This window comes from Mus pahari, chromosome 16 (genome assembly GCF_900095145.1).
Source record: "Mus pahari chromosome 16, PAHARI_EIJ_v1.1, whole genome shotgun sequence".
In the NCBI taxonomy this organism is placed as follows: Eukaryota; Metazoa; Chordata; class Mammalia; order Rodentia; family Muridae; genus Mus; species Mus pahari.
In genome coordinates, this window is record NC_034605.1 from 60918482 (window position 1) to 60938453 (window position 19972).

Below are 19972 nucleotides of genomic sequence, written 5' to 3' on the forward strand. Positions count from 1 at the left end.
TTTACTAAACAGTACTATATTCAATTGAATTGCTGATAATTATTTCTTGAGTAGTACTTAAGAAACAGATGAAGTAGAGCTGCCGTGCATGCATATATACACACACACACACACACACACACACACACACACACACACACACACACCAGCCCCAGAACCCTGACACAGCAGAGTGAGGAATCAGTGTGCTAACATTAGGTAGGAGACAAACGATGCTCAGGAGTAGCAAGAGAATGCTTCATGAGTTTGTGGTTAAAGACAACTGCAAGGGCTGGAGAGCGCTCACATCAAGAACACTTGCTGCTCTCTCAGAGGACCCTGTTTTGGACCCAGCACCCCCATCAGGTGGTTCGCAAAAACTTGTAACTTCATCTCCAGGGAATCTGGCAACCCCTTCTGAATTCCATGGCAACTGAACACATGGCATACATACAAGCACACATATGCACAAATAAGAACTTTAAATCAATCTTTAAATGAATACAATTATATATAAAGGATTAGCAAGGATATGGAGAAATTAGAAATCCTTATGCATTTCTGGTAAAATAACAGTTGCTTTAGAAAAGCTTGGAAGTCACAGAAAAAGCCAAAACAATTATATAATCAGCAACTCTACTCTTAAGCTATTCAAAATACTCAAAGACCTAAAAGCATGACCGCAGATACCAGTATACCCATACACAAAATATAGTCTCTGCATGTAAGAGAATGTAGGACAATGGATCAAATTCTATAAATCCTGTAACAGGGAGGAACCTTGAAAACGTTATGTTAAAAGAAATAAACCAGGCTGGAGAGATGGCTCAGCAGTTAAGAGCACTGACTGCTCTTCCAGAGGTCCTGAGTTCAATTCTCAGCAACCACATGGTGGCTCACAACCATCTGTAACAGGCTCCAATGCACTCTTCTAGTATGTGTCTGAAGATAGCTGCAGTGTATTCTTATAAATAAAGAATAAATAAATCTGAAAAAAACCCAAAGAAACCAGACAGAAAAGGACAAAAACTGTGTAACTCACTAAAATGAAAGATCAAGAACAGGAAATTCACAGAGGTGAATTGTTGTTAGGGGAAAGGGCTGGGAATTGTGAGCAGTTTAATTACTATAGTTTCTGCATGGAAACAGCAGTAATGGTCACATAATTAAGGGAAAGTACTTAACATCACTGAACCTTTAATCCTAGCACTGGGAGGCAGAAGCAGGCTGATCTCTGTGAATTTGAGGTCAGCCTGGTCTACTTCGTGAGATCCTGACTCAAAACAAAGAAAAATTAACTAAATAAATACTGCTACTGAACCACATGCTTAAAATGGTTTATATATCTAAATACATGTAATACATTATATATTCTACAATATACATTTTATAACAAAATTTATGCCATCATTCAGACTCTAAGTGAATAATCTGTTAGGAAACCTGATAGGAGACTGTTTCTAATAACTGAATAATAAATATTTAAGTACCCAGAAAATATAAATTCTTAATTTTTTTCTTCTCTTTTGTTTTTTTCAAGACAGGGTTTCTCTGTGTAGCCCTGGCTGTCCTCGTGCAGATTGTAGACCAGGCTGGACTTGAACTCTGAAATCCACCTGCCTCTGCCTCCCAAGTGCTGGGATTAAAGGCATGCGCCACCACTGCCCGGCCATAATTCTTTTATTTTACAAAATAAGTGGATACACACCTCCCACTGAGTGATGACAGCTTTGAGCTTCTGAATTTCTGCGTCTTTCCTTTCAAGCTCTAACTTTAGTCTTTCAATTCTGCCATCTTTTAGACCTGCTTCCTGGAAAAGAAAACACTGCTTTTGACCAAGGTTGCTCCACCCAGCGTTGTCTACAACAGCCCTTTGCAAAAAGATTAAGAGGAAATATAAAGACTTAATTTTAAATTACTACATCTCTACTTTCACTCAATTATATGATCCTAGTTACATAGAGAGAAAGCAAGTGAGTTTTTTTGGTTTTTGAGACAGGGTTTTCCTGTGTAGCCTTGGCTGTCCAAGAACTCACTGTCCTAGGCTCACTCTATAAACTAGGCTGACCTTGAATTTAAGAGACCCTCCTGTGTCTGGCTCCCAAATGCTGGGATGAAAGGTGTGTGCCATCAGGCCTGGCTCTGTTTTGATAAATGTAAACTTGTTCCACTTTCCTAAAGGGGAATGCACACAGATGCTCAATGAGTAGTCTTTAGGTGCCAGGGGAAGAACAGAAACATTTTTGTCATATGAAACATGGTTAGTGCAGTACTTCACATCAACAAGCTCATATAAGCCAAGGTTTAAACATCAGACAAACTGCTGGGCAGTGTCATGAAGAGGAGGCAGTGCCTACGAGGCTAAAACCAGAGGACTATTTGAGCCCACAAGTTAAACCCAAGCAGGACAGAGGTCACCTCATTTCTCTGAAAATGCTTGAAATCACTGTCTGGGCCTGCACCCATCTCACTGTTTATGGGCTCCGTAGCTGGGGTTGGAAGGGTCTTGTGTTTTGGGTTATGACTTTCTCATCTATTGGTTTGAGCATCTTCCTGTCTGGGGTGACCAGCCTTCTCTTGAAGGCCTGATCCTGGTACACTTAGCAATGGAAAAGCAAACTGCCTTTGGAAGTGGCCTCTGCTTTTCTCCTTCCAGACGGCTAGTGCAGAAGCTCTGCTGGTTCCCTGTGCTTGCCACCCGCCGCCTGCCCGCCTGCCCGCCTGCCCGCCTGCACTTCAGCTCTTCCCAGGCTTCTTTCATTACTTTTGTGGGTTTCCAAAGCTGTTCCCTCTATGGAAGAGAGTCTACTTTTTCTTCTTCTTCTGATCTTCTTTAAAGGTTCACTGGCTTGCACGGAGCCATTCTCTAGTCTGCCATCTTGTCTGATATGTAAGTACATTATCTATCTATCTATCTATCTATCTATCTATCTATCTATCTATCTATCTATCTATCTATCCATCCATCCATCCATCCATCCACCCCTCCTGTGTGCTCCCAGTGCCTATGCATGCAAGCACACATGGAGGTCAGAAGATACTTCTCAGCCTTCTAAGCACTAGGATTGTGTCCTGAGACAACACATCTGGGTTATTTCAATACATATAGTAATCTAATTGAACTATTATTTATTGACTTCTTTGAATTTTCCATGTTGTTTTCTATAGGTACAGTTAATTTATTTTGACTGACTTTGCTATATGAACAACTGAAGTTTGTACATAAATCCATGTGTAGAGCTGGGGTGGGTGGCTGGCACACACCTTTAATCCCAGAACTCAGAAAGCAGAAGCAGGCAGAACAACCAAAGCTATACAGAAGAAAAGTGTCTTGAAAAACCCAAGCAAACAAACAATGCCCCCCCACACACATACAAATCAACAAAACCCCAGCACAACAACCATGTGTAGAATCACTACAGTGTAAGCCATATCTACCTCTCTGGTTTTTCAAGACAGCGTTTCCTCTGTGTAGCCAGCCCTAGCTATCCTGGAACACTCTCATTTAGACCAGGCTGGCCTTGAACTCACAGAGATTCATGTGCCTCTGCTTCCCAAGTGCTGGGATTAAAGGTGTGTGCCACCGGTCTGGCTCTGCACTGTTTTCAGATGGTTATAGCAATCTGCACTCTGCCTAGGACACTATGCTGTCCTGTCTGCTTACAATCGATCATTATCTAGCCCTATGCATTCTCAAAATCTTTTAACTTTTCCTAGACTCAGCAATAAAATTATCACTAAATACAAGTTTACTATGTTCAAAATTTTCCAAAAGTTCTTTCCTGTCTACAGACTAAAACATAAACTAGGCTTTAAGTATTGTACAAGCCTCCCCACTCTACCTCACTGTCCACACACAGCATCCTGTGAATTCAGTTGCTTCTTATTTTACTGTGTCTGTAGTCCCTGAAGACACCCTCATTCCTCCTCCTCGTGCTCAGCTCCTGTCCTGCTAACCTCCAGCTCAAGCCTTGGTTTCTCTGCAGAAATCCATCTTGCTGTTCCATCCCACTAATGTGCTGATTTTTGTACTTATAACTCTATCTATAAAACAATGATTAAATGTATACCGTGTACAATACACTGTTAAGCATTTTAAATTATAATTTCTAACTCTCCTAAAAATCATGTAAAAAAGGAAACAATTATATTTCTAGTGTAAAACCACAGATGAGTTACAACACTAATATTTTTATTATATTTATTTGATTTCAACATCCATTCTCTTTCTATTACACCTCACTGCCGTCCGGCCTTATATGAATCATCTAGTTACACTTACAGACTCAACTCAGTTCTACCGAGAGATGGGTACCTGAGTACTTCCTGCTCTGTGCCCGAGACAGGAGCTTCCTTCTCTCCAGGACCAGTTCTTAACTATACATACAGTACACGTGTGCTCCATAGTTGTTGGTGAATTAACTGCATATTCACATTATTCTTTACAGAATAAAGACTAACATAATATCCTAAAACTGTTACTTTAGACAATTATAGTGTTGAACTCTGCAGTTTACTGTGACTTTAAGAGAATGCTATTTCCATGCCTGGTTGTGCTCTGGAGCGGGAGAGCTGTCTGTTCCGCTGTGCTCTGTGAGTTGTTCTCTCCTTTTTTCTCTAACCAGAATCTTATGAACATCATCTTCCAGTCTATTGAAGAATCCCCCATCGTGTGATAAAGTCTGAGCAGAATTCGATTCCTGTCAAAATAAATCCTGAATTACTATCATTCAACACAAACATATACACATTCACTAAACCTCATGAGTCACTAGGAGGATAAAGAAAAAGGTTGCTAGGAGACACTGCATCACTGCCCCCTGCCTCCAGAAGACAAGCAGGAGGGGCCTGTTTGACAAGTGTTTCTCTCTTACCTCTTCCTATTTTGGCCTTTCCTATGACAGACATCTTTTAGAGGCAGGGTGGTCTGGAACTTGTGATTTTCGTGCCAAGCTTCTCACACACTGAAACTAAGGCGCTGGAACAACATGCCCAGGCACTGTCGGCCTTTCAATTTTGTTATACGCGCACCACACAGTTCACTCTGTTATCACTGAAAAGTTCCAGTTTGCTGTATCAGAGATGTACAACTGCCACCACCAACAGCTTTACACTCTCCTCGCCTGCACTCATCAGCAGTCACTCTTTCTCAAACGTTCTTCCCGGCCCTAGGCAGCACTAATTTTGTCTTTATAAACGTATCTACTCTGCACTTTTCTTTTTAAAGATTTTTTATTTATTTCATGTATGTGGGTATACTGTGGCTGTCTTCATACACTCCAGAAGAGGGCATCAGATGTCTATTACAGATGGCTGTGAGCTACCATGTGGTTGCTGGGAACTGAACTCAGGACCTCTGGAAGAGCAGTGTTCTTACCCACTGAGCCATCTCTCCAGCCCTGCACTTTTCATATAAACAGAATATTGTGTTTTCTACTCCAAACTTCTATATCTGCCAATATGTTTGCAAGCCTCGACCAGGTGACAGCATGGATTAGTACTTCATTTTCTCCCCCACAGTACCCCATTTTACATTGTCATTCTCTTGTCACCGTTAGATGGACAGCTCTCTTTGGTCTGCTGTGAATAGTGCTGCTATGAACACTTACATACAAGATGATTATGGGTATGTTTCCAGTTCTGTGGGGCATATACCTAGAAGCAAGGTTACTGGGTGGTCTCAAAGTCTACATTTAACCTTCTGAGATGTTCCACCTAGTGTTCCAAGCAGCTCATTATTTTACAACCCTGTCAGCAGCATGGGACAGCTCTAACGTCTATATTCTCAGCACTATGTTGCCATGTCTCTATTGCAGACGCCCTCATGGACGTGAGCACTTACTTCATCAGGGCTTTGAACCGAGTTTCCCTATGGCTGATGGAGTAGGCCGTTAGTTTTATGATTTATGATTTCCTGGATACTGTAGAATCTTTTTTGAGAAATGTTTACTTAGAACCTTTGCTCGGTTTTTAACTGAGTTACTCGCCTACTTACTTTTAGCTAGAGAGATGGCCCCATGGTTAAGGTGCATGCTGCTCTTGCAGAGGCCCCGAGTTCAGTTCCCAGCATCCATGTGGGTGGCTCATAACAGCCTGTAACTCTAGCTCCAGGGCATCTGACAGAATCTCCTGGCTTTATGTACTACCTGTCCCCCAGGCATCTATGTATATTTTAAAGAAATATAGATGTAGGGTGGAGAGATGGCTCAGTGGTTAAGAGCACTGACTGCTCTTCCGAGGGTCCTGAGTTCAAATCCCAGCAACCACATGGTGGCTCACAGCTATCAGTAATGAGATCTGATGCTCTCTTCTGGGTGTCTCAAGACAGCAACAGTGTACTCACATATAATAAATAAATAAATAAATAAATAAATAAATAAATCTTTTTTCAAAAAGAAAAGAAATATAGATGTAAAGGGAAACAATTTATGTATTGTAAAAAGCTGATGAGCACAGTGGCAACTGGCTATTGTCCCAGTTAGGGCAGAGAGGCCACACAAATATGTGCTGCAAAGACATCAGGTTCTGTGGATCTCTTCCATGCCTTCCACTTTCAAGTCTGTGAATAAAGTGGTTTACCATCACTCCCCCCCCAAATATAGTAAGAAGATGAGGAGCAATTAAGGAAGACACTGGACACTGACCTTTGGCCCCCACAAACACACACACACGAACATGTACACATAAAAAAATTATGTATTTTAAATAAACATCTCATTAAATATTATAAATATTTTCTCTCATTATAAGAGTTGTCCTAGCAAAGTTTTCATGATGTCCTCTAGACAACACAAAAGCTTTATCTTTCTTTAAATCAGGGATTGATTTGGGATGGCACGTGTGCTGGGTGAGCATTTCACCACTTCTCTCTCCTAAGATGCAGAGCTTTAGCTCCTACAGCTAGCAAACCTGCGACTTAGAGCTGCCTTTGTGGTGTTGGGGCTCAAACCTATGCATGACCTCTCTCTATCTGTGACTGGGTGCTGGCTTGGTTTATGGTTCACACACACTCCTGTGACCCACGCTTAGTTATTCTGTATATGCAGAAGGCATCTGAATGCATTCCTCTGCATAGAGATATCCAACATTTATTCAAGGAGAAGACCATTTTCCCATACTGAATTGTCTTGTCTCTCAAAGTCATAAATCAAGCCAATACAAATATCAAATTTTATTTCTGGACTCTATGTCTACTTTCAATACTGTCAATTCTCAGTTTCAAATGGACTCCACTACTACAACTTTATATTTGCATTGTTTTATGCTGCATTTATAAGCCATTTTGACATAAACTGTGTATATAAATAAAGGCAGTATTAAAGAGGTGTGATTTTACACATTCTCTAATGAAGTAGGATTTCCCCTCTTCTTGTTATCAAGCAGAGACTAAAGGAAATGCTTTTCCTGTCCCCATTGGTCTTCTGGCTACAGTACTGAGTTTTATCATGTCCACTGTCTCTGTACACAGTCACACACAATTCAATCCATGGCTGCTTAGTGTTCACCTGCACATCACCAAAGAAAGGGAAGTGTCTGAATAAAAATGTATTTATGCATCAATACAAGAGTTGGTTACCTGTGAAAACTTCATGGTCTATAGAGCACGTAGACAATTTTACTTGAGCCTCATAAACACCAGCACAGAGCACGCGTCCCACTGATAATCAAGGCCTGTGATGACCAGGAGCCACTGCCAAGTGGCACAAACCTAATTCCAAGTATTGTTTCGTAAGACTACCATATTCTGTCAACTTTCAAGCATAAACCAGTGCTCAGCGTCCATGACAGGAGCAGTGTGCTGCTGACACTAACAGTGTCTGGGTTTACACTACTCAGTGGCCTTGTTTGCGTGGCTGAGGTTTTGAGACAGATGTCACTCTTCACTCTTCACTTCGGCTGGCCTTGGGCTCACAGAGACCTACACCTCTATGCTGGAAGCAAGGGCATGCATGCCCACCACTCCAACCATCTTTTGACTGCTACTCCTCTCTTCAGTGTTCCTGTCCCCCAAAATCTTAGCCCCCCCCCACCAGCATTTCTGAATGACATACACATAAACTACACTTCAATTCGGAAAAAGATTTGAGAAGCCTGTTCAAAGACTATTGACAAGCCCATGAAAACATACTCATCAGTTATCAGAAAATCTGTCTGAAATTCAGTGAGATCCACTACATCTCCACTAGGGGTTGGCAAGGGTGTGTAGAAACTACAACTTCTTACACACCACTGGCAAGACTAGTAAATACCACATCCACTCTCTAAAACAATCTGACAGGCTCTTAAACAGTTAGACATTTCAACCAGGTCTCCTGTTGTAGGCCTATAATCCCAGCTAGTTGGAAGGCTGAGGCAGGAGAATCACCAGTTCAAGGCTTGCCTAGGTACAGAGTTCAAAGCCAGCCTAGATAACTTAGTGAGATCATGTTTGAAAGAGTTAAAAGGTCTTCAGATATAATTCAGTAGTAAATGCTTAAGGCCCTGGGTTTGATCTCTAGGACATAACAAACAGGTAAACAATTTCAACCCTACCTCTGAAAAAAGAAAGTAAAGATCACTGTATAATCTACAAACTTTAGTCCAGGATAGCCACCTAAGAGAAAATAAAAACACAGGACCACACAAACACCAAACTACCTGAATAAAAAGCATTATCACAATGGAATAAATTCAGCAATAAAGCTAAATAAACAATTATTTGCTTGTTTGAGACAGGGTCTCACTCTGTAGTGCAGGCTGGTCTGGAACTATGTAGACCACGCTGGTCTTGCCTCTTCTGTGTTGGGATACAGTGTGCAACTACATCTAACTGAATGAGCTACTGATACACACATAATACAACTTGGATCAACCTAACAGCACGATGCCAAGTGAGAACAATCAATCATAAAAGACCACACTGGGGTATTCAGAAGTTATCACAAAGTGCAAATCTGTAGAGATCAAGACCAAATAGTCACTGCCAGGGACTCAAGACGGGAATACAGGGGAATTCTGGGATTATAGACAATTCTACATCTAGACTATGATCACGGCCATACAACTCCTTCAGTATATAAATGGGGTTAGGAGTCTAGCTCAGTGGCAGAGCAATTGTTTAATATATCTAAGACATTAGATTTGATTCAATTGTCTGTCTTCATGCCTTAGTTATATACATGCAATGGTAAATTTATTACAAACTATATAACTCAATAAAACGGCCATTTTAAATTGTATTTTGTTTACTGAAGGGGACGGGGGCCAGAGAAGGAATTTGCTCTCTGCAGGGCTAGCACTCTTCTTCTGTCACGTGGGTCCCAGGGAATTCAACTTGGGTCACCAGGCTTGGCAGCAGGTGTTTTCCTACTGAGTCACATTCCTAGCTAGTAAAGCTGCTTGCAAAGAAGCTGCCCACAAGCTCATTCCTCCTGAAGACTCGAGTGTGGCCTACCTGTGCATGCTGCACTCTCCCACACTCATCTTGCCTCCACAAAGTACTCAGGACCCCGAGTTTACTGTTTATCACCTCCAGTTTTATTATGCAAGCAGCAATAAAGCATAACTTCATTCTGTGTGTCTTATGTCACCCAGGCACTTGCTTGGCTTAGGGATTTTGCAATAGGGTGAATTCTGGAGTCTCTTCTAGTCTAGAAAACACCCCAGGCTGGAGAGATGGCTCAGCGGTTAATAGCACTGACTGCTCTTCCAAAGGTCATGAGTTCAAATCCCAGCAACCACATGGTGGCTCACAACCATCCAAAATGAGATCTGACGCCCTTTTCTGGTGTGTCTGAAAACAGCTTCAGTGTACCTAGATAAAATAATAAATCCTAAAAAAAAAAAAAAGCTGGGTGTGGTGGCACACGCCTTTAATCCCAGCACTTGGGAGGCANAGGCAGGCGNATTTCTGAGTTTGAGGCCAGCCTGGTCTACAGAGTGAGTTCCAGGACAGCCAGGGCTACACAGAGAAACCCTGTCTCGAAAAAAACAAAAAACAAAAAACAAAAAACAAAAAACAGAAAAAAAGAAAACACCCCTTTCCACAGTCCACTTTTTCTCCTCACATGTTCTTGTTGGAGAGACCAGGTGAGCTGTCAGACAGAACCTCTATTCCCTAGATTTTTTCTGGGAATCAGCCTCAGGCCTACTCACAGAGGGCAAATGCTCTACTATCAGCAACATATCCAGCTGCCCAATCATTTCTTCTCAGCATCCTTTCCCTTACAGGGCTGAACCCTGAGCCTTATGTGTGTGCACAGGGACCGTCTTGAGGGCTGACTTACGTTTAGGTTAAGCACTGGTTCTGAGCATCTTTGTAAGTGTTGCTATCCTTGAGTATCTTCACTTCTTCACAAACCTTTACTAAAGATGATAAGCATCTGGATTGGTCCCAAGTCTTTTCTTGGGTGAGATGTAAAGGTAGGCCTGGCCATCACACACACAAATATCAACATGTATGCCACCTGATCTTGTATGTGTCTGTGTATAGTTGAGTGCTGCTGCACATGTGTGCAGAGGCCAGAACTGGACATCAGATAGCCTTTTTTAGAAATACCACGTTCCACCTATTCCTTCACCTCTCTCTGAACCCGGTGCTTATACCAGCTCAGCTGGGCTGAAAGCCAACTCTCCAGCAGTTCTCCAGTTTCTGACTGTGTCAGAGCTGGTACTGCAGGCATATGCAGGACGCTCTTTCCGAGCTGAGTTTGGCCTTCAGGCCTACACCGCAGCACTCTGCCCCGCTGAGCCACCTCTCCAGCCCCATACTTTCTCACTGCTGCGCCATTTCTAAGGGTGCCGTATAACCTCTTATGAGACAGACATCCAGCTTACAATGTGAACATCTTTTAATACATCACAATACACAATTTTCACAACAGTCCATCTATACATGCTTTCACCTTACTCCAAATTCAAGTATTTTTTTTTAAAGATTTATTTATTATATGTAAGTATACCGTAGCTGTCTTCAGACATTCCAGAAGAGGGAGTCAGATCTTGTTAAGGATGGTTATGAGCCACCATGTGGTTGCTGGGATTTGAACTCTGGACCTTCGGGAGAGCAGTCAGGTGCTCTAATCCACTGAGCCATCTCACCAGCCCCAAATTTAAGTATTTGTAACAGGTGATATTAGCCAGCTCTCTCCTGCCACCAGCTAGGTCTCAAGGACCTAACTCAGGTTGTCAGGCTTGGCGCCTTTATGTACAGAGCCATCTTGTCAGCCTTTTGGGGGTTTGTTTTTGTTTTTTTATTCTGGATTTTTTATTTTAGTTCTTTGTTACAGGGACTTGCTATGTAGCTCAGGCTAGCCTTAAACTACAGACTCCCAGGTGTGAAATCTCTAACTATGTGTCACTGCATCTAGAAGGATAAGTCACAGGTAGGGTGGCATGTGTCCCATGACACATGTAAGCGTCAGTTCTCTTCTTGTTCTGTGTGGATCCACAAAGGTGAAAAACACCTTAGGAACGACATGTCCACTTGCTCCCTGGCCTCCATACACATCCATCTACAAACACACATCAACAGCTTTGCACATACACTTGTGAACACACATGCTTTCCTCAATACAAAAGAATAAACACACATATAAATACAAAAATTGAAATACAGATTTGGAGATTAAGTCACTTTTTTGAATTTTAAGATTGTATATTCATACAGATTAGTATAGTAATGCCAAATGAAACAGTAGTTTATGCAAATAATCACTTTTTTCTACTGTATTTATATCCTTATAATAGCAGAAATATAATGAGTTTAGTGAAGACAAACCTTTAAGTGGCCATGTCTCTATAAAAAGACTTACAGCTATTCATTAAAGTACTATTCTTCAGTGTTTTCTAGACTACAGGACAATCATAGTAAAACTTACCTCTGCCTTTTTACTACTATGATCTGTAAATGAAAAAAAGAAAAGTAAAGTTTTACAGGAAAGAATTAACAAATACAAATATTTCAACAAGTAAAAAAAAGTTGCTGAATTATAAAGCGTTACGCACAGAGTTTTCTAAGATTCATAACTGACTTACTGTTAGGCTTAGGATGTTAAAACCTAGCACAGACTTGCTAGTTGTGTTCAGTTTCGGGACTACATTTATATCCTAGTAGATGCTACTGCACCAAGGGATAGTATTACATTTTAAGCATGTGAGTTTCATATATAGCTCAGTTACCTGGTTATATGTATTTTTCAGAGGACAGAAAATGGAGGAGATAAATCTATGTCTAAAATCAGATGGGTATTAACTGAAAATGTTCAGATTACTGTCTTTGTTGAATGAAATGAAAAATATGATAGTAATTTATGGCCTTAAAAGCTATTAGCTATATTATTTTTAAGATGTACAAAGTGATCTGATTGTACTGTAATAAAATCCCTAACATATTTACAGATGTGTGTTTATAGAATTCAACAACAGAACACTAACAGTTACAGATGAAGCAAACCATAGACACAGAAACTCTACAAAGCTCTTCCAGGCAGGAACAGCAGAGCAAGAGGGAGGGAGGGAATGGCTCAGCCTAAAGCACTAAGCAAGGCCACAGCCTGTAATTTAAGGGTGAACAGGATAATAGGTACTTGTATTAAGTTAGGTGATCAGGATATCTACTTAACAATGTTCTTGCCTACAAACAATTATCACTTCTCAAAGAAGAACCTGACAGAATACCTTTCTTATGACCAACAATTAGAAAGACTGCCTCATTTTCTACATCATTTGTCCATCAGTACAGTACAAAACATAGTCAACGTCAAAATCATTAATTGACATCAAACTAATTTTTCTGGTATGTTCTACTTAGCAATAGGATGCCATAATCCCAGGGAAAAACCACAGCTGTGACCAACCCAAATTATAAAAAGCTATGTAGCTTCTCCCTATACTCTCAATGTTGCTAAGAAGTCTGCTCACGACTTAAGAAATCACATGGAAACAAATTAGGGGTTTTAAAAAGTATTTTTGATGTGTGTTTTGTCTCATGTGTCCCGGCTGACTTTTGAGAATGAAGCTGAGCTTCTGATGCCCATGCCTCCATCTCTTCAGTGCTGGCTCACAGGCACAATATGAAGCCAGGTGCATGTGGTGCGAGGACTCAGACCCAGAGCATCGTGCATGGCAGGTAGACAAGCCCACCACAAAGAGAGCTGTACTCTAGCCCTAATACATATTCTTTTCATACCACTGCCTAAATGTTAAAGAAGTTTCTTTCTTTTTAAAAAAGTTAAGGCTGAAGAGATGGCTTAGTGACTAAGAGCACTGGTTGTGCTTGCAGAGGACCTGGGTTTGATTCCCAGCACCCACAGTGGCTTACAGCTGCCTTTATCTCCTGTTCTAGGAGGTATCCAATGCCCTGTTCTGACCACCACAGGGACCAGGCACACATGTGGTGACTGACACATACTCAGACAAAACATTCATACAATAAAAATAATAAAATTTAAAAATGTACAGAATGTTAAAAACTTACCCACTTACTTTATGTGTGTAGTTTTGGCCAGCATGTTTGCCAAGTAGTGCTTACAGAGGTCAGAGTATGGAGGTCAGGGGGGGGCATTGCTCCCTGGAACTGTAGTTTTGACAGTTGTGGTGCTGGAAATTGAAAACGGTCTCCTGGAACAGAAGCCTTAACTCCTCTTATCTGCCGAGCCATCTCCATAGACCCCAAATGTATTATGTAAAAAAAGTTAGTCTTGGTAAACTTAGATGTCTTACTTTGACACCTGTGTTTTATCCCTAAACCAAAGTAAGTTATTTAGCCTATAGGAAAGCTTTCCTCCTTTTTTTTTTTTTAAAGGATTTAGTGTGTGTGTGTGCATGTGTGTGTGTGTGTGTGTGTGTGTATGTGTGTGTGTGTGTGTGTGTGTGTATGTGTGTGTGTGTGTGTGTGTGTACAGGTGCAAACAGAGCCCAGAGCTCCTGGAAGTGGAGTTAGAGGTAGTTGTGAGCTGTCTGGCACGGATGCTGGGACTGGGACACAGCTCCTCTATAAAAGAAGCAAGCATTTAACTTCTGAGCCATCTCTCCAAACCCAGGAAGAACTTTCTTGATCCTCAAATGAAAGCAAAACCTCTAAGTTTACTCTTAGTTTCACAGCTAGTTTCTGAAAACTGTATTTAGATTTTTCATACTTAGTTTTTGAAATTATTGCTAGGATAGCATTTATCCTTTTTTTGAATTTTATTTTATTTTATTGCATTTATCCTTTTAAGCAGTTGTTTTGTTTGTTTGTTTGTTTGTTTGTTTGTTTGTTTTTTGAGACAGGGTTTCTTTGTATATCCCTGGCTGTCTTGGAACTCATTTTGTAGACCAGGCTGTCCTCAAACTCAGAAATCTGCCTGCCTCTGCCTCCCGAGTGCACCACCATGCCCGGCCAGCAGTTTTTTTTTGTTTTTTGTTTTTTTAATGCTTATTTATTATGTATACAGCATTCTGCCTACATGTATCCCTGCAGGCCAGAAGAGGGCACCAGATCTCATTATAGTTATGATGAGCTATCATGTTGTTGCTGGGAACTGAACTCAGGACCTCTGGAAGAGCAGTCAGTGCTCTTAACCTCTGAGCCATCTCTCCAGTTCCGACAGCATTTATCTTTAGAGAATAATGCCCAACGTCTACTATTAAGGCATAGTGCCTACAAGCCAGATGGCTTCCTACTTTGCCAATGCACAGACAGCGGCTTACTCTGTTAGCAGTGGTTCTAACTAGTACAAACAGAGCACTGGTTAGTAATTCCCATGGTTTCAGCAGACAGGATAATATGAAAGATCCTAGTCACATGTAGCTACTGAATGTGCCTGAAACGTGCCTAATGCTTCTGAGAAATTGTATTTGTAGGTTGTTAATTATGACACATGGCTGCTGTACAATTCCCCTATTACAAGTAGATTTGAGAGGTCTCTGTCTTTAAGAGATTATTGGCCAGTATGATCCCTCTCTTTGCCATTTGTCAATGACTACAACAATCCCATTCTAAAATTTATGTTTTTAGAATGATAAATTTTCATTTCTAAACTATAACTTGACAGGTAACCAGTAACTGCTAAACCCTTAGGACTTATTTTAGGTCCACTACAAGCTCAAGCAAGTATTAGGACAGTGTGTTTTCACTTGTTTTGTCTTGCAATGCAGCCCAGACTGGCCTGGCTAATGATGCGGCTGCCTCAGTCCCCCATGTTCCGGGATTACAGGGATGTACCACCACAGCTCCAACTATTATACTTCATTTTCTCAAAAGTAAAAATGTCAAGTTTTACTTTTAGTTAATTTTAGAAAATGGACAAATCCAAAACTACAAGGTAAATTCTTACTGAGCTTTACAGAGTCCTACTGACTGATTTAAAGTTTAAGCCCTCAAATAGATATTTCTAAGCAGATGTTTTAAATTTTGTTCCTGTAAAATTTATGTTCAAATATAACTATCATTGGAAAAAATACTAAGCAGGAGACCCTTGATCCCAGCCTCTGTTCCTGGGGGACAGGCAACCCGCCATGAACAGTCCAAGGCTTGGAAACCGTGTACTTTGTGTTCTAAGAAACGTTCACCATACAAGTCAGGAAGATACTGAGTGAGTGTCTATGAGAGCAGGAGTCTGGGTGCAAACAGTTATGATAAAAAAGTGCCGAGAGAAATAAAGGAGCTATAGAAAACAAGAATGAGGCAAGTATGATTTCTTTTTTCCAAAAGAAAGCCTGCTGGGACCCCCAGCATCCCATGTGGAGATAGCTCCTGTCGGAAGGCACTGGGAAGGACACCTGCTCCAGTAAGAGCCTCAAAAGGAATGCGTACACTGCAAGAACCCAAAGGAAGCTGAATCCAACTACCAAGGAAGAATGACAGCACAGGAGACCTCACACAAGTGCTAGCCTGGGGACAGGGATCTGAGACAGAGGATTGGCCAGAGTATACAATTCCCCTTCCCTTGCTACTACCCAGAGTAGCAAGAGATCTGGTCAAGAGCCAGAGACTACAGGCACTGGAACTCAGCCTGCCTTAGTCCACCAGCAAAGGGGTGCAGCTCTGCACCGTGCATGCACAGAAGAGCACAAGGGAGGAGAGCCACACCATTCCCCTTCCTCCCATCATAAAGCCAAGAGAAGACTCACATGAAGCACATGTAAAACAAGGACAGGGTCATATACACTCCAGAAGGGGCACAAACACAACAAAGACACTCAATACCATGACAGAAGATTCCTCTTGGAAACCGCCACATGCTGACAGCGTCTCAGTACCAGAGAACAAGGATGCCCAGGTTCCTGAACTGCCAAAAATACCTCAAAGCCGCACTTTAAAAGTCAACCACCACCAAAAATCCAAACAAATGAATTTAAGACCTATACAAAAAGATTATTAAATGAATTCAAGGGCTAGACAGAAAAGTTACAAGGAGAATGAAATGATCAGTAACTTGGAGATAAAACTCCCTAGAGGGAAGAGGAGACACCTACAGTTCTGCAAGCCTCTCGCGGCCTATACCTGAGGTTACATGAGCAGCAGAGATCCCTTACACAGAGCTGCCTGAGCTGTGTAGAGGTCCAGGGTGATGTGTTTGAGCTGAGCTGTTACCCAAGCTGAGGTAATTCAGCTGTCTTGCAGGTGACCTCTCACCCATGTTTCTGTAGGAAAATCCTGGAAACTCAGGGGCCTCAGCCATCCAGCCGTGGGGGTAACTGCTTTTCTGGTCTGCTCTTGGTGCCTTCTCCTGAGTGAATAAACATCTGTCCTCACCTCCCCAGGAAGTCACACAGGACCTTTTGTTGCACTCCCTCCTTTGAGCAGCAAGCATCCCTCTGACAGATTCTGGCACCTTGACACTGAACTTCCTTGCCTCCAGAACTATGAGCCAGCGTGCTTCTGTTTGTTGGAAACTCCCTCCCATTAGTTAGCCTACCGCAGCTGTACCAAATGAACTAAAGTACAGGGTTACATCTCTATACTCTAAATGGTACACAAACAAAAACAAAATTAGAAGAGTACTCGAAACATATACAGCTATAAAAAGACTCAAAAGGGGTGGGGGCTACCTCAGGTGGACGACTCTGGGCCAGCACCAGCAAGCTTCTGAGTCTGACCCAGCAGCACATAAACTAGACACGAGATACCTGTGAGCTCAAGGCAGAGGCAGGAGGGCCCTCCTCCGCTACACACCGAGTTTGAAGTCAGACTGAGTTACAAGGAAAAAGTCAAAGCCAACAGGCGAAGTGCTCTGGCGTGGCGGGGCGCACATACATTACCTTCACCCTGGAAGTCTTTGAGGGGCACCGTGAGAGGTTTGTCCTTTCCATGGTGGTTCTTTCTTTTATCTTTTTTATTTATAACTTTTGTCTGAGTTGAAGCATTTTCAGCATTTTCATAATCCTAAAAAGAATTATCAACAGCGATTAAGTTTGGTTTATAAAGCGTAACATCAACTCTTCAATATGTTTCTGAAAGAGTACAGGCAAATAAACAAAAAGCTGAGGCTTTTTGAAATTATTTTTCATGCAATTTCAGCCAAATTGTATGGAAGTTCCTGCTAAGTTATTGTTCAACCTCTCAACTGAAAGCATTAAAGTAAAAGCATAAACCGGTTTATAAATCCCACCACAGACAACTTCTTATTCTTTTCTTCACGAGCAAATTTAAGACAATAATCTCTAATTTCTGATTTCATACCCCTGAAATGGAGATTCTGTTGTTTTCTACCACTAAAATTTAGATCAGTTTTCTCTTAAAACTATATTTTTTAAAAAATAAACTCTTGTTTTTAAAAAGATGTTTTTATTTTCCATGTATAGGTGTTTTGCCTGAATGTATGTCTGGGCCCAAGTAGGTCATAAGATGACACTGGGTTCTGGGTACTAGAGTCACAAGTGGTTGTTAACTGCCTGTTAGTGCTGGGAACCAACACTGGCCACTGAAGAGCAGCCCCTGACTCCATAACACTCGTGTATGGCTTTCTTCACACATCTCTACTACTCTTAAGTCTCCACTGCTGTTTCTTTTCCCAGCCCTCTCCCCCTGGTCTTCTATGCTGTTCAGTGTCAAAGTCTGCACTCCACACCCCTGATCTCTCTGCCCAGCCATCAGCTGCAGGGCTCAGCACACTCCGCCATGTTGTGTTTCTTCCCCACCTTCTCACAGGCCCCTCTATGTGCTCGGCTATGCCACCCTCCACACAATCGCCAATTACGAGTCTCATTTTTTTCTTGTCTACTCTCCCTTCACATCTTATATGCTAATGAACCATTCTGTTAGTTACTAGGTCTCTTCTCTTGCTTGGACACTGACATAATCTCTAATTTAGTCCCTTAATTCACTTTCTATACTTATAGCATGGGTTTCTAAAATAAGAACCTGAAATCAATCTAAAAGTTAAAAATATCCAGTATCTTCTAAGAGAAGGCAAGCCACCACGTGTGCTTGACACTGTCTTTTAGTCCATGGAAGCTTTCCCAGGTCACTCAGTTTTTCCTATGCAGTATTTCGCACATCAGGTAGTGTCATGTCGACACACCTTCCCTGAGAGTGCCCACTTCCTTCTGGTCTGCTTTGTGAACAGCTAACAAGTCCATAAGATTTTAAGACAATTGTTTTTGACAAATCTGTTCCCTGTAAGTTTTCACAGGGCGGGCACCGTTTGCCCGTCCCCTTCACTGAGCCCAAGCGCTGAGACAGTCTTCGTCCTCACACCCTAGGCCAGCACCTGGCCAGTGAGGAACAAAAGAGACAGAAAACAATACTCCTGATTTGTTTTCCTTTTCTGTTTCTGAGACAGGAGTTCATCAGTAGCCCAAGCTGGCCTAGGACACACTGTGTAGCCCAAGCTGCTGGCCTAAAGCTGTAGCAGTCCTCCTGCCTCTGCCTCAGCAGTGCGGGTTACAGGTGTGTGCCAGCGGGTGGCCCAAACTTGCATTATTTGTTGCATAAATTCACAGGCTAAAATAATCATGGGAGGGAAGAGGAGAGATGGACCGGTTGGTATGGTATTTGTCTTTGCAGCATGAGGACCAGAGTTCAAACCTCAGTCATGTACAAATAAACACTGGAGTAGTGGTGAGTGCCTGTGACCCCGGAGCCGGGGGCTTGCTGGCCAGCCGGTTTACTTGGGTCTGTGAGCCCCAGCTGAGACCCTGTCTCCAAAAGAAGACGGAGAGACTGATGCTGATTTCTGGCCTTCCTACATACTTGTATATGAGTGTGCACACACACTAATATAAACTATTATAGTTATTTGATTGAAATACTGACTTGTAAACTCTATGAACACATTAACGTAATTATATAAAACTAGCCTTCACATAAAAAAACAGCACTTCCATTCCCTTAGAGTCATTACTGTCTGACAAAAATCAATGGTTTGGAGTACTAGGCCTATGAATTTAGCAAGGAAACTGTCTGGGAGCATGACATTTTATCAACACCATTTGCTCTACTCCTAAAACACCTAACTGTTGCAGGTTCAGAACAAAGACATACATCCTACAATAGCTCATCATTAAAATTAAAATCATATGCACTAACTCAGAAATAAAGGAGCACCTTGCCAAGCATAACCTCCAATTTCTTTTAAATGGCTAAATCACAGTAAAGCAGTGTATTCACTTTTATAGTAGTTTGATTTTTATCTCAGTGGACACCTAACCATTTAGGTTATAAACACTCTTCTCCCACCCCTTCTTTTAAAAGGAAATTACTTATTTTTCTGCATATGGGTGTTCTGGCTGCATGTGTATATAGAGTTGTAGGTTGTTCTAAGTGGCCATACTGATGCTAAGAACTGGACGCAGGTCCTCTGGAAGAGTAGCCGGTGCTCTTAAGCACCAGTCTTGATATTGGTAATAATCACTTCAGTTACTTAGCATACAGTGAAGAAGGACATGGAAAACAAAGCACATGGGATACAGTAGACCACCTGACTGGACGGGATACAGAAGACCACCTCAGTGGACGGGATACAGCAGACCACCTGACTGGACGGGATACAGTAGATCACCTGACTGGACGGGATACAGAAGACCACCT

General features: G+C 41.8%; 1 protein-coding gene across 4 annotated transcripts in view; it reads right to left on the reverse strand.

The window, feature by feature from the left end:
- Gkap1 (G kinase anchoring protein 1) overlaps window positions 1-19972 on the reverse strand; it is a 46754-nt gene that overhangs the window by 7092 nt on the left and 19690 nt on the right. For 3 of the 4 annotated variants that reach the window (XM_029547620.1, XM_021215734.1, XM_029547619.1), the window contains 4 exons: window positions 17203-17326; window positions 11838-11860; window positions 4527-4679; window positions 1688-1789 (listed from right to left, as the gene is read on the reverse strand). In XM_029547620.1, coding sequence (XP_029403480.1) covers window positions 1688-1789; window positions 4527-4679; window positions 11838-11860; window positions 17203-17326 — 402 coding nt within the window. The remainder of the gene's footprint in view (window positions 1-1687; window positions 1790-4526; window positions 4680-11837; window positions 11861-17202; window positions 17327-19972) is intronic. The other variant, XM_029547621.1, reaches the window with a different exon arrangement.